We start from the raw sequence: 17,502 nt of genomic DNA, 5'->3' as shown, positions 1-17,502 counted from the left end.
AGTACAGTATTTGTAGGTTCTTGTCAGAATAAAGGGCAAAACTGACAGGTTTAGTGAACCCTGAATTTTGAGAGATAGTGAAGTCTTGGTTATTGTTCCGCATGGTTGGTTGCCAAGAAGATTCAGTCTCTTGGCATTCAAAGTGAGTTTGTGAATTACATTAGACATTGGCTTCATGAGAGAAGCCAGAAAGTAGTAGTAGATGGTTGCCTCTTTGATTGGAGGCATGTGACTAGTGGTGTGCTGCAGGAATCAATGCTGGATCTGTTGTTTGTCATCTACGGCATGTCAACAATCTGGTTAACAATGTGATTAAATAGATCAGCACATTAGCAGATAGCATCAAGATTAGGGGTGTAGTGGACAGTGAGGAAAACTATCAAGGTTTGCAGTGGGATCTGGGCCAACAAGGTAGGTCTTACACGGTGAGCAGTGGCACACTGAGGAAAGTGGTAAGACAAGTGGGATTTGGAAATAGAGATCTATAATTCCTTGAAAGTGGCATCACAGATTGTAGGGTTGGCACATTGGCCTTCATAAATCTATGTATTGAGTACAGAAGTTGGGATGTTATGTTGAAATTGTATAAGACATTCGTGAGGCCTAATTTGGAAAATTATGTTCAATTTTCATCACCTACCTACAGGAAAGATGTAAATAAAATTGAAAAAATACGGAGAAAATGTGCAAGGATACTGCCAGGGCTTGAGGATCAGAGTTATAGGGAAAGTTTGAATAGGTCTGGACTTTATTCTCTAGAATGTGGAAGATTGAGGGGTGATTTGATCGAGGTATACAAAATTATGAGCAGTATAGATAGGGTAAATGAAAGTAGGCTTTTTTTTCCATTGAGGTTTGGTGAGACTATATGTAGAGGTCAAAGATTAAGGATAAATGGTGGCATGTTTAAGGTGAACATGAGGGGGAGCTTCTTCACTCACAGCAGTGAGAGTCTGGAATGAGCTGCCAGTGCAGGTGGTGTATATGGGTTTTATTTCAACATTTAAGAGAAATTTGGGTAGATTCATGGTTGAGAGGGGTATGGAGAGCTGTAGTCCAGATGCAGATCGATGATTCAGTATGGACTTGATGGACAGAAAGGCATGTTTCTGTGCTATAATGTCTGTGACACTATTGCACAATTTAATTAATCTTTTTTTTTACATTAAGGCCCAGTTTGAAGCAAAGAAGGAACATGAAGGTGTGGTTCAGTTGTTGGAGGTAAGTGACCAATCATTTCTTTTTTTCGTATTAATCTCAATCCTGAACATGCCCTCAAAATCGGCATTGGAAAGATAAATCCCGACTTGGACTCTTGATTATCCTCCATAGGATTGTCAACTCTTTCATGCTCTCTTCAGTAGTTTTGTTATTGCATTTGGGATCAGGAGTGATCAGTGGTCCTGCCAGCACCATTATATAAATAATTTTGCTGTTTGCCGGCCTAGACACCCAAATGACAGCCATAGCATGTTGCTTTAGTGTTAATGTGAGGTGCAGATTCATGACATTTACTGATTCTGCGGTGAAGCTACTGAGACACCAGACTGGTTCATTCTCAGTGATGAATTTTATTCTATGTAGATGGTGTTCCTCTTCTAATCTGCCCTTCAGAAAGCAATGTCCTGCTTTCTGGCAATGTCCTGCAACAGGCCATGCCCTGCTTCTCATACCTCACTCAGGACACCAATGGCAATGTTAAAGCATCTGAGTTTCTCGTCTATGAAATCAAAGTGTCATTGAAGTCTGTCACTGCTGGAACTGTCCATGAGGGTTGTAGTGTTCCACACCTAAACTTCATCATGTAGAGCAAAAATAGCCATACATGGTTTCTTTTAAAGTGGGGTAACTATTCCACATTATTACATTACGGTCAACCGTGCTTAACCCCAAACTTGGCAGCATTCAAAAAGGCAAAGAGGACTTCTGTTTTGACCTTTGAAAATACCCTGGGATAGAGGGAGGCAAGCTGATCTTTGTGGACAAGTTCAACACCAGTCTGAGAGAAGATGGAGTCCGTTCAGAAGGTGTGGTCAACAAGGAAAGAGTGGTGAACCCTAGCTTCTACCAGATCTTTCAGGAATAAATGCTTGGAAACTGTTTTGTCATAACTAAGATTTTTTTCAACATGCACAGGTTGCATGACAATACTCTGGTCCAAGTACAGATGACTCCTAGTTTGTCCAATGCATAATCCACTGTATAATCTCCTTCATACTGGTCCGAAAATCCAAAATTAGCTGTAATATTGCCACCAGAAGAACAATGTTACTGTCAAGGACCCCATAAGGGTTTCTCTTTTTAGAAAGTACCTCTCTGCTAGCCAACAGGAACAACAAGTCAAGTCACTTTTATTGTCATTTTGACCATAACTGCTGGTAAAGTACATAGTGAAAATGAGACAATGTTTTTTCAGGAGCATGGTGTTACATGACACAGTACAAAAACTAGACTGAACTACGTAAAAAAACAACACAGAAAAGAAACTACACTAGACTACAGACCTACCCAGGACTGCATAAAGTGCACAAAACAGTGCAGGCATTACAATAAATAATAAACAGGACAATAGGGCAGTAAGGTGTCAGTCCAGGCTCTGGGTATTGAGGAGTCTGGTAGCTTGGGGGAAGAAACTGTTACATAGTCTGGTCGTGAGAGCCCGAATGCTTTGGTGCCTTTTCCCAGACGGCAAGAGGCAGAAGTGTATGGACTACCCTGAGATCCACAATAATTGACTTCGCTAAAGAGATTCTTGGCTTTTTCATTTAGAACAACTGGTGCTGCTATGAGATAAAACAAATTACTGGAAACACTCAGCTTGCCAGGCAACATGATAGATTTATCATTTCAGGTTGAAGGCTCTTCTTCAGAAGTGGCCAAAATGTCAATGAACAAAATAACCTCAAAAAATGTTGTGTTCCTGGACTAGCAGCTTTACCATTCTTCAAGTGTAGAGTAGAAGAATAGAGGAAGGAAAGAGTGCAAAAGATTCAACAGTTTACTGATGTATGTACAAAAAGGCTGGATGAACTCAGCAGGTCGAGCAGCATCCGTTGAAAGAAACAGTCAAAGTTTCGGGTTGAAACCCTTCTTCAGGACTAAAGAAGGAGGGGACAGGGGCCCTATAAAGAAGGTGGGGAGAGGGTAGAAAACCAATCAGAGGAAAGATCAAGGGGTGGGGGAGGGGAAGCAGGGAGGGGATAGGCAGGAAAGGTGAAGAAGGAATCAAAGGGAAAAGCACTGTGGGTAGTAGAGGAAGGCAGAGTCATGAGAGGTGATAGGCAGCTAGAAAAGGAGACAGAGTAGAGGTGGGATGGGGGAAGAGAGAGGGAGGGAATTACCGGAAGTTGGAGAATTCGATGTTCATACCAAGGGGCTGGAGACTACCCAGATGGTATATGAGATGTTGTTCCTCCAAACGAAGTTTGGCCCCATCATGGCAGTAGAGGAAGCCATGTATGAACATATCTGAAAGGGAATGAGAGGGAGAGTTGAAGTGAGTGGCAACTGGGAGATCCTGTCTGTTGTGGCGGATGGAGTGGAGGTGCTCGACGAAGCGGTCCCCCAATCTGCGTCGGGTCTCGCTGATGTAGAGGAGGCCGCACCGGGAGCACCAGGTGCAATAGATTACCCCAAAAAGACTCTCAAGTGAAGGGTTGCCTCACCTGGAAGGACTGTTTGGGGCCCTGAATGGTGGTAAGAGATGAAGTGTAGGGACAGGTGATGTATGTGTTTTTAGCAGCATCAAGCCATGTAGAAAATAAATACCCAAAAAACTATCTGCAACCCAAACACCCAAAGCCCAACACCTGAGAACAAAAAAAAAACATGAAGATACTGAAAATAGGCAGTCAGTATCTACTGGAAAGAACACTTTTAAGATGTCCTGGACTGCAACTGTGTCCATGATATATGTGTCCTTTGCTTTATACCATAGCACCATGTTTGGTCTACCTCACTGCCACTCCTGACATATGGGAACTGAAAGGCCTTAGTCTAATTTTTTAAAAAAAACAGAGCTGCTGGAGCAGATAATACTGTTGCTGAAACTATTAAACTTAGCACTAAAGAGATTGAGTCTTGAATCCACAATACTGTCTCCATGTCTTAGAAGAGAATTTATCAGGGTGAACACAGATGCAGTAAGCATGTTCACCTTCAAGAAGGGAGGCAACCATTCAGGCATGTCACTCTTTTGCTTGCACCAGGAAAGTCTTTGTGAAGTCCCTCCTCAGACAGCTCTTCCTAAAGGCTGAGCAGTTGCTCCCCGAATTGCAATGTTGGTTCCATTCATCGATAGAACCATAAACATAATTTAATTGAAAAGCCTCTAGAGGAGAAGCGCATGGAGCAGCTTCAGCCACAGCATTGTGTGAAAATGTGTTACCTCTCAAATGCTCCACTTGAGGCATTTCTTAGTTTTTGCCAAAGTTCACCAGATTGCCAAGGCAAAGTGAATGTTGAATTCAGGTCATTTGAGTACAACCAACAGTCAATTTTGAATTTTATGTACCAAGGAGAAATACTTTCTTTCCACTAAGTGCATCATTACTGATGGCACAACTGCTAATCTACAAATACAAGACATAACTTCACAACCGCACATTGTGCATCAATAAAAATCATGCAGTTCTTCCAAACAAGGTATTTTGTAACTACGGATACCATTTTATTGGAGAGAATAGTGGTGTAGCTAGCAGAGCTGCTGAGTCACAGCTCCATCGATGTACATTCAATACTGACCTGCAGACTTGCTGTCTGTGAGGAGCTTGCACATTTTCTGTTCAACTGAGTAGGTTTCTCTGGTTGCATTGGTTTCCTCCCATATCTCAAAAACTTGCAGGTTGGTAAGTTAACGGGCTGCAGTAAATTCCCCCAATATGTACAGTAGATAAGAGGCATAATCTGGGGGTATTTGATGAGTATATGTGGAGAATTGTCATAGGACAAATTAGTGCATAGACATTGACTTGATGGGCTGAAATGATGTTTATTCATGCTGTAAGGAAATATAGAAATACCTTTCAAACAACACAGACTTTTATAAACATTTCACTGTCAGCTTCCTTACAGAGAGGTTGTATTCAGAACATTTTTAGCACATTCTGATCTGTTTACCTTCAAGTCTACTGCATCTTGGGTACATCATAACCTATCCATGTCCTACACTGGCAAAATGTAGCAGTACAATTTTTAGCAAGAATGGAAATGATTGATCACAGCAATCCCAGCAATGTTTTACCTGCACAATTTGAATTATCTTCCACTCTTTGTATCACAGTAAAGAATTGACCTTAATCCTAAAATGGAGTGTTTCAGTAGGCTCTGCACAATCTAAGCAGGTCTTGCAGATTGTTGGCTCTGGTGTGCTGTTTAAATAGATTGTCTAATACATACTGAATAACTACACTTAATTTTTTTTTAAACTGTTTGGTAGGAGTCCTCATTCAAACCTTGTTCCCAATCCCAACATGCTGGGTGATAGAGTGGTGTCATCAGACAATCTGACATTGCTTGCCAGCCATCTATTGCTAACAGTTCATTTGATTTGGCTCTAGATTCCTTATTAATTAATTCAGTTAGCTTGTGATAATGTGGAGAGTTGTAGTTTCACCTGCTGCAGAATGCTGTACAATGAAGTACAATTTTGATCACCATAAGGATTTGGAAAGAATCTGAAAAGATGCACAAGGCATTTACAAGGATGTTGCCCTGGCTGAAAAAATTGAGCATGATGGTCAGAGCTGAGGTTTTTCCTTTGAAACAAAGGAAACTGAGGAAAGATTTAATTGAAGTGAATAAAATTATGAGAAGTATAGGTGAACAGCAATTACCTATTTAATAGAAAGTTTATGGAATAGAGTGCACAGACTTAAGATAATCAAACAAATATGAAAGAAAAATTGAAGAAATTCACAGCCTGAAAGGAAAATGGCAGGTAAAACCCTCACTACGTTTTAAAAAATACCTGGGTACTTTTAACGAATGATGACTTGCAGGGCAAATGAATCAAGATCTTGTGTATTCGGGTTTACCTTAAATACATTTTTTTGCACCAGAGACGTTATGGAATAAGGAATGGAACTGACAACTTTTTACCTGAAGTTCAGAATTAGAGTTTAGGGAGTGTTAATATCTTCCTTTCATTCACTCACATCTTGAATGTTTAATTTTTGTGAAATGTGAGTACCTGTGAATGTATGAAAGCAAACTGTGCTGACAGCTACAAATGATCTCTGGGCAGACTTGGTTAAGATAGAAATGGTTTATGGATAGTTATTTTAAAGATGTATTAGAGGTAAATTTGTTTAACTGAACAGTTAAATTTTTAGCATTCTTTACAATACTGATCATTGATTTCTGTTAAATTGTAGCGGTTGATCTGACTAGTTTTGCAGCAAGAGTTGGTATATTTCTAGTTATAGTTTTGTAAAAATTATTGGAGGTTTAAGAATGCTTTGAAGCATGTTTTTATTTAATGTTATTTCATTTTCTCCTGTTAAAGGATACATTGGACTGCATGCAGGTATTCATACAACCACCAATCCCTTTTCTTTAGCATGTAGACCTGTGTGTTTGTGTTTGAAAAATCTATGGTGCTTTCTCTGCAATATATGCAAGTACATATATTGCTTACCTGAATGTGAACCTTCCAGTTTTAATCACTGCACATACAAAATGAAAAGCAACTGTTATGATTTCCAGCATCTGCAAATTTCCTCGTGTTATGTTATTCTGTTTAGTTTATCAGTGTTTGCACGGCTTTATGATGTTATGACTTAATTATTTTGAAAACAGTAATTTAGAATTTTGAATGTAACTCGTTTTCTTTTGCCAGAGGGAGGTGAATGTGTGGAATTCATTTCCACAGATAGCTGTGGAAGCCAAGTCATTGGGTATGTTTAAAGCAGAGGTTGATAGGTTGTTGATTAGTAGGGGTGTCGAGGGTTACGGGAAAAGGCCGAACAATGGAGTTGAAAGGGATCATAAATCAGCCATGATTAACTGGTGGGAGCAGACTCAATGGGTCGAATGGCCTAATTCTGCACCTGTGTTCTATGGTCTTTCCTTTTCTAATATTTTTTTCAGCTAAACCAATACATTTTGTGGTGAAAACCAAAACAACAAAGGATTATTATATTGATTAGTTTCTTCATGTTACCTTTATTAAAAGTAGTAGGACCCCTCTGTGCCTTTGATGTAACTGGCAGACTTCAGCATATCTTGAGCCACATATCTCCTAGTGCACCATAGCACTATCTTTTGAGTGGTTTGTCAGCTTGATCCAATCGGCATAATGCTTTACTCAAAGTCAGAATGTTGCAGACCTGTATATCACTTCAGAAGTTTAGAAAATAACATAGGTTGACAAGCTGCGCTGTACCAGAAGAATACTGCATTGTCAGTGACATTGCTTTTCAGATGAGATAAAGCAAGGACTCAAGCCTGTTTAATGACTGAGACAGATTTATTGTAAAATTTCATTGATACTGTTAAAAGCTGAGGGAATACATTCAGCACCCTTGTCATCATTCTTTTCTCAACCAACCCTAACAAAACTAGACAAATTAGTTTTGTAATTGCCGCTGTTCGCAGTGTCTTGTCAAAATGGCTATTACTATTCCATATAACTATTGTATACACCCCTGTAATTAACTGTATGTGATTCACTTAGCAATGCTTTGTGAGACGTGATGAGTCACCAGAGGAATGCTTTTTAATGCAAGAGAGTGCTACAATGTTTTACTTTTCAAAAATTAAAGTGTTTCCTATTTGTGATATAAATGGATAATTCCTTAATGATATAAATTGTAACTTAGCTGGTCAAACTGAGGCAGTGCGTTGTAATCAAATCATTATAAAATCAGAATTCTGTTATTTAATTTTACATAAAATTTACGCCTTTATCATGGTCTCTTGTCTGCGTAATCTGAGAAATGCAGCATCAAGATATTGACAACATAAGATTAGAGGATTGAAGTTCAAGTAAACAATTTAGGGATTATACTTCTGTAATATGAATTGAAACACAACTTAGGCAGATTTTGGTATGCAAATCAGAAAGATCTGTTTAAGACAATATTAAATTGAAGTTAAATGAAGAAAATATTTTCTGTATTTACTGTACTTGGTAAATTTAGATTAGTTACAGTAAGTAAAAGATTCAAAAGAATCTTCTTATTACCAAAGTAAACAACTCTAAAATTCTTAAGTTTTCTGGGTAGCCATGAAACCATGAAAGAAAGGCAGCACAATCATCAACACCCAAATCTCACCTTCCTGCAAAAAAAAACAAAAATGTCCCTCTTGTGCATCTCATTTCTGCCCCAGAAGAGGTTCCAGTGATTCAAGAACCTGATACTCTTCCCCCCTGCCTCAGCCACTTGTACTGCCATGCTATTCCTGCCTTGACTAGTATGCAGCACTGGGAGTAATTCAGAAATGACTACCTTCAAAGTCCTGCTCTTCAACCTCTTTCCTAACTCCCTATACTCAGCCTGGACCCTATATGGTTATTTATCACATTGCAGTTTATTGGATCTTATTGTTCCCATATTGAGTGTTTTTGCCTTCTTTATAACAGCAACTCCTTAAATGGCAAGTAAAAAATTTGAGAGTACTCTAAGGTCATGAAAGATAATGTGTAAAGGTACTTTATATGTTAATTTCTTTTTGAAAATTCCAGGTGTTCATTTAAAAATGAGATGTAACTCTAACAAGGCCTGTTTATTTTCAGCTTCTCCATTTATGTTCAAGGTGCAATATATGTACTATACCTCTGTGAAACATCATACCTACTTTACAAGTAGTGTTGAGGACCAAGTGAGACAAATCCCAGACTTTAGATTATAGTGATTAAGCATTGTACCAGATTGGAAATTGATATGCTGCAGCTTAGAATTTCCATACATTGAACATAATCATTTCATCTTTTCCACTAGGCAAAGGTACGAGATCTCGAAGAGAAATGTAGGAGTCAAAGCACGCAGTTTAGCCTTCTCTCCCAGGAATTGGAGCACTTTCGTCTGCAAGCTGGAAACATTGATCTACTAACCAGCACCCTTGTCAACTCAGATACACCTGGATTACTCTCCCGCAGTCAGCCCCAACTACTTAATGGAGTTGAATCACCGGTGGAAAAAGGTAACAGAATTAGAGAGCCATGAGCCTTACAAAACACATGATAGAGATTATATAAGATGTTAAAAGTTCAACTGTCGAAATTTTGTTAGAAAATCAGAATGATGAACTGATGCCTGAGATCAGATCATCATTCTGATTTTCAAAAAACAAAATTCTGCAAATGAACTTCCAATATCTTAACAAGTCTCACTTGATCTTGTCTGACAGCAATGTTCTTCAAGTTGTATTGAAAGCTTCCTGCTTGAATTTTAACATTTTTCTTTGAAGATTTCTTGGCCAGTCATGATTTCAATCTGATTAAACCTTTCTGGCCTTCTTAGTTTCCCATCACCTAATCCGGAGACTTGACATGCAATACCTACAGTGCTGCACTGATGGAAGTGTGGTCCCTTAGATGAGGTGGAACTGATGCTCTGCACTCTGAAATAACTGTAAAAACCTCATACAGATCAGGAAGTTGTGTAGGGGAATTATTCCTTGCGTTTTGGACAATACCAACCAATATTATAACAATGAGCTGTCTGTTTATTACCATGTTGTAGTTATTGGGAGTTTGGACTTGCTGTATACCAGTTGATGATCAGTTGCATAGTAGGTGTTTGATGGAGTGAGCAAGTGAGTAGTTTGTGAAGTTGTGTATTATTCCTTTCTCTATTTCCAAAGGATTTCAATATCCTTCTAATGCATGTCCTTGAAGTTCTCAGTTCTGTTTTAACTGTTCCTTCTATCTTTGAAATGGTAATGGACCAGAGGTTCCTCAGAAGCATTGAGGTTATTGTACTTTTTCAAGCTCGAGTCTTTTTTCTCCATAGACCAGCAGTCTCCTCCTACAGAAGATAAATGTTGTAACACTCACACTTGTATGCTGCTTTGTTTATTTTTGTAGTTATAAGTATCTAATAGGTTTATTGAGATGATTGCAACTTTAAATTGGAATACTTGCAATGAAAGAATAAGTTGATTGTCATTATCATGGTAAAGATCAATTGCATTGCATCTTTTATTTGATATTACTGAACTGTGTTACCTATAACATTCATTAATGCATCACTAATGCAGCAGGGAAAATAAGTAGCTAAAATTGCATGGCCAGCTAAGAACATATTGAAAACCTCCAAGGGTGAATTCAAGCAAACATGAGGAAATCTGCAGATGCTGGAAATTCAAGCAACACACGCAAAATGCTGGTGGAATGCAGCAGGCCAAGCAGCATCTATAGGGAGAAGCACTGTTGATATTTTGGGCCGAGACCCTTTGTCAGGACTAACTGAAAGGAAAGATAGTAAGAGATTTGAAAGTAGGAGGGGGAGGGGGAAATGCGAAATGATAGGAGAAGACCAGAGGGGGTGGAGTGAAGCTGAGAGCCAGAAAGGTGATTGGTAAAAGGGATACAAAGCTGGTGAAGGGAAAGGATCATGGGACGGGAGACCTAGGGAGAAAGAAAGAGGGAGGGGAGCACCAGAGGGAGATGGAGAACAGGCAGAGTGATGGGCAGAAAGAGAGAAAAAAAGGAGGGGGGAAAAACTAAATATATCAGGGATGGGTTCAGAAGGGGAGGAGGGGCATTAACAGAAGTTAGAGAAGTCAATATTCATGCCATCAGGTTGGAGGCTACCCGGCTGGTATATAAGGTGTTGTTCCTCCAACCTGAGTGTGGTTTCATCTTGACAGTAGAGGAGGCCATGGATAGACATATCAGAATGGGAATGGGACATGGAATTAAAATGTGTGGCCACTGGGAGATCCTGTTTTCTCTGGCGGACAGAGAGTAGGTGTTCAGCGAAACGGTCTCCCAGTCTGCATCAGGTCTCACCAATATATCTTGATATATATCAATATATCTTGATCGTTCTGTCTCCACCTCTGGAGACGCCTTATCTACTGATATCTACTATAAGCCTACAGACTCTCACAGCTACCTGGTCTATTCCTCTTCCCACCTTGTCTCTTGCAATTCCTGCAGAGAAGGGTTTTGGCCCGAAACATCGACAGTGCTTCTCCCTACAGACACTGTCTGGCCTGCTGTGTTCCACCAGCATTTTGTGTGTGAAGGGTGAATTCAAGTCAGGTCATCTGAGGCCAAGGTTATTGACACTATTAACAACACCCTATCCATACTGATTGTGTACCCCTTTGAAATATGAATGGTTTAATAGCTGATGTTCTCAAAATATCTGTGATCTTTCAAAATCATGTCAAAATTTAGCCCTTGATTGTCATCAGCAAGTTGCTAATTTTTTAATATTTGAACACTTTTTTTCAGAATTGGGCATAATATCACCGGCATTGTCATGAAATTTGTTAACTTAGTGGCATCAGTACAATTCAATACATGATAACATAGAAATAAATGTACATATATATCAATTACATTAAGTATGTATATTAAATAGTAAAATTAAAAGTAGTACAAAAACAGAAATAATTTAAAAAGTGAGCTGTTCATGGGTTCAATGTTCATTTTGGAATCGGATGACAGAGGGGAAGAAACTGTTCCTAAATCACTGAGTGTGTGCCATCAGGTTTCTGTACCTGCTTCCTGACAGTAACAATGAGAAGAAGGCATGTCCTGGGTGATGGGAGTCCTTAATAATGAATGCCATTTTTCTGAGGCACTGCTCCTTGAAGATGTCTTGGATACTACAAAGGCTAGTACCCAAGATGGAGCTGACTAATTTTACAACTTTCTGTAGCTTCTTTCAATCCTGCTCAGTAGTACCCCACCCCCCCCCATACCAGACAGTGATGCAGTTTGTCAGAATGTTCTCTGCGGTACATCTGTAGAAGTTTTTGGGTGTTTTAAGTGACAGATCAGATCTTCTCAAACTCCTAATGAAATAAAACTGCTGTATTTCCTTCTTTTTAGCAGCATTTATATATTGAGACCAGGTTAGATCCTCAGATCTTGACACCAAAGAACTTGAAATTGCTTGCTCTCTCTAGTCACCTGTCCAATCAAAAATGTCTTTTATTCCTTGTTTTGTACACTTGGCCTGAATATACTATGATTTTCACTAAGATCATAAGACTATAAAGCTTTGGAACAGAATTAGGCCGTTCGACCCATTGAGTCTGCTTCACCATTCCATAATGGCTAATTTATTATCCCTCTCAACCCCATTCTCTGCCTTCTCTCTGTAACCTTTGATGGCCTGATTAAACAAGATTAATTATGTGATCAATTTCCACCTTAAACATGGGCAATGACTTGGCCTGCTCAGCCATTTGTGGCAATGAATTGCACAGATTGACCACCCTCTGGCTAAATTTTTCTTCATTTCTATCCTAAATGGACATCCCTCAATTCTGACACTGTGCCTTTTGGTCCTAGACTCCTCCACTCGAGGAAGCATCCGCTCCTCATCTACTTCATCCAGACCTTTCAATATTCAATAGGTTGCAATGTATCTTCCCTCGTTCTTCTAAACTCCAGTGAGTACAGGCACAGAGCTATCAATCACTCCTCATATGTTAAACCTTTCTTTCCTAGGATCATTCTCCTGAGCCTCCTGGACCATCTCCAATGCCAACTCATCTTTTCTTAGATAAGGGTCACAGGTAGATAGGGTCGTTAAGAAAGCTTATGGGGTGTTAGCTTTCATAAGTCGAGGGATAGAGTTTAAGAGACGCGATGTAATGATACAGCTCCATAAAACTCTAGTTAGGCCACACTTGGAGTACTGTGTCCTGTTCTGGTCACCTCACTATAGGAAGGATATGGAAGCATTGGAAAGGGTACAGAGGAGATTTACCAGGATGCTGCCTGGTTTAGAGAGTATGGATTATGATCAGAGATTAAGGGAGCTAGGGCTTTACTCTTTGGAGAGGAGGAGGAGGATAAGAGGAGACATGATAGAGGTGTACAAGATATTAAGAGGATAAGACAGAGTGGACAGCCAGCACCTCTTCCCCAGGGCACCACTGCTCAGTACAAGAGGACATGGCTTTAAGGTAAGGGGAGGGAAGTTCAAGGGGGATATTAAAGGAAGGTTTTTCACTCAGAGAGTGGTTGGTGCGTGGAATGCACTGCCTGAGTCAGTGGTGGAGGCAGATACACTAGTGAAGTTTAAGAGATTACTAGACAGGTATATGGAGGAATTTAAGGTGGGGGGTTATATGGGAGGCAGTGTTTGAGGGTCTGCACAACATTGTGGGCCGAAGGGCCTGTAATGTGCTGTACTATTCTATGTTCTATGTTCTAAGGGGCCCAAGCCTGCAGTCTGACCATTGCCTGATAAAGCCTTCGCTTTACATCCTTGCTTTTGTATTATAATTCTCTCAAAATCAATGCTAACATTGCATTTGCCTTCCTTACCAACGACGCAATCTGCAAGTTAACCTTTAGGGAATCCTGCATGAGTCCCTTTGCATCTGATTTTTGAATTTTCTCCCCAATTAAAATATAGTCTGTACCTGTATTCCTTGTGCCTTAGTGCATGACAATATACTTCCCTACGTTATATTCCTTCTGCCACTTCTTTGCCCATTCCCCCAATCTATCTAAGTCCTTCTGTGGACACCCAGCTTCTTCAACATTACCTGCCCCTCCACGTGACCACAAAGCCATCAGTTCTTTCACCCAAATCGTTGACATACTACGTGAAAAGATGTGGTCTGAAGACTGACCACTGAGGCATACCATTATTCACTGACAGCCAAAAGGCCCTCTTTATTCCCAGTCTTTGCTTCTTGCTGGTCAGCCAAGCTTTTGTCCAAGCTGGTATCTTTCCTGTAATATCATGGGCTCATAACTTGTTAAGCAGCCTCATATGTGCAAGGCCTTCTGAAAATCCAACTAAACAATATCCACTGACTCTCGTGTCTGTTATTTCCTCAAAGATTTCCAAAAGACTTGTCAGCCAAGATTCTCCCTTTAGAAAACCATGCTGACTTTGGCCCTTTTATCATGTGCCTCTAAGTACCCTGAAACCTCATCCTTAATAATAGACTCCAACATCTTTTCAACCACTGAAGTTGGGCTACCTGGCCAATAATTCCCTTTCTTCTGCCCCCTTTCCTTCATAAAGAGTTGAGTGACATTTGCAATTTTCCAGTCTTCAGGAACCATTACATAATCTAGTGATTCTTGAAAGATCACTACTAATGCCTCCACGGTCTCTTCAGCTACTTCTTTCTGGTGTAACACACACATAATGCTGGAGGAACTCAGCAGGCCAGGCAGCATCAATGGAAAAGAGTAGACAGTTGGCGTTTTTGACTGAGACCCTTGAGCAGTCCTGCTTGAAGGATCTCAGCCCAAAACGTCAACTGCACTCTTTTCCATAGATGTTGCCTGAACTGCTGAGTATCTCCAGCATTTTGTGTGTGTTGCTTGGTTTTCCAGGATCTGCAGATTTTCTCTTTCGAGTGTAGATATTTTGATGTCTGCCAACAGTTACATCAGTTTCCTTCCTCTACATAGAACCTTTCCCATTTGAGTAGCAACACATTGACTGAGAAAACAGCCCCAAAACCACTAAAATAAAGCCCTGTACTCTCTCATGAAAAGCTTATCTTACCATTTATCAGCACTTTTTTTTTGCATTAAAAATCTCCCACTGGAATAAGATGTGCAATTCTTTATTTGGTACTTTTAAATATAATAATTTGATTGTATATGGTATACAATCTGACTGCTCAGCTGCTGTTAATGAGTCTAAACCAGAATGCTCCCATCATCTTACCATTGACAGCTCATGCTTTTGAACTGCAGTATGGTCCGAATTCCAGAAAAGATTTAAGGCACTTATTTCCTCAAAAATGTCACCCAGGCATAAATTCCAACATAAGTTTGAGGAGTAGCATCTTATTTTACATCTGGATACATCAAAGCCTGCAGGATTCAACTTTGAATTCTGCAACTGTAAGTCATAGGAGTGGAATTAGGCCCATCGGCCCATCAAGTCTGCTCCTCAATTCAATCATGGCTGATTTAATTTCCCTCGCAACCCCATTGTCCTGCCTTCTCCCCATAACCTTTGACACCCTTACTAATCAAGAATCAGTCAACCTACACTTTAAATATGCCTTGTGACTTGGTTTCCACACTGGCAATAAATTCCATTGATTCACTACCCTTTAGCTTTCTTTTTACAATATTTTTATTCAGAAGAAAAAAAAGATTTACAGAGTGCAACACATAGATACAACTCAACATAACTTGTGTACATTCATATATTGTAATAAAATTGATCAAAATGTTATAGCATAACACATAAAGGTATACCACTCTGTAATCAAAAATTTAAAGATAGGTCATACATCATAAAATAAATTTTTTATATATATAAAAAAAGTCAACCCCCTACCAACTACCAAAGAAAAAAGCTGATGGATGACAATGGATAATTAGGGGAAAAAAACATATTCACTTAAGAAGAGAAGTTAAAAATATACATAAAAGTCTGCACTGTTAAACTTTATAAATTGGAAAAGTAATTTAGGAAAGGTCCCCAAATATCATAAAAAGATTGTTTCGAATTTAAGACTGAGCAGCGGATCTTTTCTAAATTTAAATATGACATAATATCACATAGCCATTGAAGATGTGTAGGAGGGATAGACTCCTTCCATTTAAGCAAGATTGCTCTTCTTGCTAAAAGAGAGGTAAAAACTAAAACCTGTAGGTTAGGAGTATTTAAAGTTATATCTTCATTTGCAATAATACCAAACAAGGCAGTAAGAGGATTTGGGTCAAATTGGACCCTAAAAAGTTGAGAGAAGGTATGAAATACTTCCCGCCAAAACTTTTCAATTGTAGGGCAAAACCAAAACATATGAATTAAAGAGGCATCAGCAGAGTTGCATTTATTACAAAGTGGAGAAACATTCAGGTAAAAACTGGAGAGCTTCTGTTTAGAAATGTAAGCCCTATGAGCCACTTTAAATTGTAGAAGAGAATGACGAGCACAGAAAGATGATTTATTAACCCGTTTAAGAATTTTATTCCATCTATCATCTGAAATCTGACAACTTAGGTCATCCTCCCAAGCTTTTTTTATTTTATCTAAAAAGTCTTGTCTAGAATCAATCAATAAGTTATAGATGCCGGTAATAGAACCATTAGCAAAAGGTTTTAAATTTAAAAGATCGTCACTACCCTTTAGCTGAAGAAATTTCTCCTCATCTCTGTTCCAAAGGGACATCCCTCTGTTCTGAAACTCTGCACTCTAGTCCTAGAATCTACCACAACAGGAAATATTCTCTCGATGTCCACTCTGTCAGGCCTTTTAATATTCACTAGGTTTCAATGAGATTGCCCCTCGTCCTTCTAAACTTCAGCAAGTATAAAACTAAGCCATCAAACACTCCTCATATGTTAGCCCTTTCCTTGCCAGGATTTTTATAAGCCTCATCTCGACCCTCTCCAATGCCAGCACATCCTTTTCGATATGGCACCCAAAACTGTCTGCAATGCTCCAAATGTGGGCTGACCAGCACCTTACAAATCCTCAGTATTGCAGGCTTACATTTACTGTATATTCTAATCCTCTAGAAATTAATCCTGACATTGCACTTGCCTTCCTTGCCACTAACTCAATTTGCATGTTAACCTTTTATGAATCAGCAAAGATGCGGACTGAAAAGCTTGAGCATGAAGTTATTAAGAAAGAGGATGTGCAGGAGCTTTTGAAAAATATCGAGTTGGATAAGTCACCGGGACCAGACGAGATGTACCCCAGGCTACTGTGGGAGGTGAGGAAGGAGATTGCTGAGCCACTGGCGATGATCTTTCTATCATCAATGGGGACGGGAGAGGTTCTGGAGAATTGGAGGGTTGCGACTGTTGTTCCGTTATTCAAGAAAGGAGCAGAGATAGCCCAGGAAACTGTAGGCCAGTGAATCTTACTTCAGTGGTTGGTAACTTGATGGAAAAGATCCTGAGAGGCAAGGTTTATGAACATTTGGAGAGGTATAATATAATTAGGAATAGTCAGCATGGCTTTGTGAAAGGAAGGTCATGCCTTACAAGCCTGATTGAATTTTTTGAGGATGTGACTAATTTTTTTCATTGATGTGACATTGATGATGGTAGGGCAGTAGATGTAGTGTATTTGACAAGGTACCTCATGCAAGGCTTATTGAGAAAGTAAAGAGGCATGGGATACAATGGGAAATTGCTTTGTGGATCCAGAACTGGCTTGCCCACAGAAGGCAAAGAATGGTTGTAGACGGATCCTATTCTGCATGGAGGTTGGTCACCAGTGGTGTGCCTCCGGGATCTGTTCTGGGACCCTACTATTCATGATTTTTATAAATGACCTGGATGAAAAAGTGGAGGGATGGGTTAGAAAATTTGCTGATGACACAGAGGTTGGAGGTGTTGTTGATAGTGTGGAGGGCTGTCAGAAGTTACAG

General features: G+C 39.6%; 1 protein-coding gene across 6 annotated transcripts in view; it reads left to right on the top strand.

The window, feature by feature from the left end:
• The window catches only part of LOC132395942 (peripheral-type benzodiazepine receptor-associated protein 1), a 312,337-nt gene that overhangs the window by 228,135 nt on the left and 66,700 nt on the right, over positions 1-17,502 (top strand). For all 6 annotated transcript variants that reach the window (XR_009512792.1, XM_059973163.1, XM_059973159.1 and 3 more), the window contains exons 11-12: positions 1,171-1,221; positions 8,943-9,144. Coding sequence is in view for 5 of the 6 variants with exons in the window: in XM_059973163.1 (XP_059829146.1) it covers positions 1,171-1,221; positions 8,943-9,144 (253 nt within the window). In the remaining variant the exon portion in view is untranslated. The remainder of the gene's footprint in view (positions 1-1,170; positions 1,222-8,942; positions 9,145-17,502) is intronic.

This window comes from Hypanus sabinus, chromosome 6, assembly GCF_030144855.1.
Source record: "Hypanus sabinus isolate sHypSab1 chromosome 6, sHypSab1.hap1, whole genome shotgun sequence".
Lineage (NCBI taxonomy): Eukaryota > Metazoa > Chordata > Chondrichthyes > Myliobatiformes > Dasyatidae > Hypanus > Hypanus sabinus.
The sequence above is the reverse complement of the archived record's forward strand: the minus strand, read 5'-3'. Positions and strand labels throughout refer to the sequence as shown.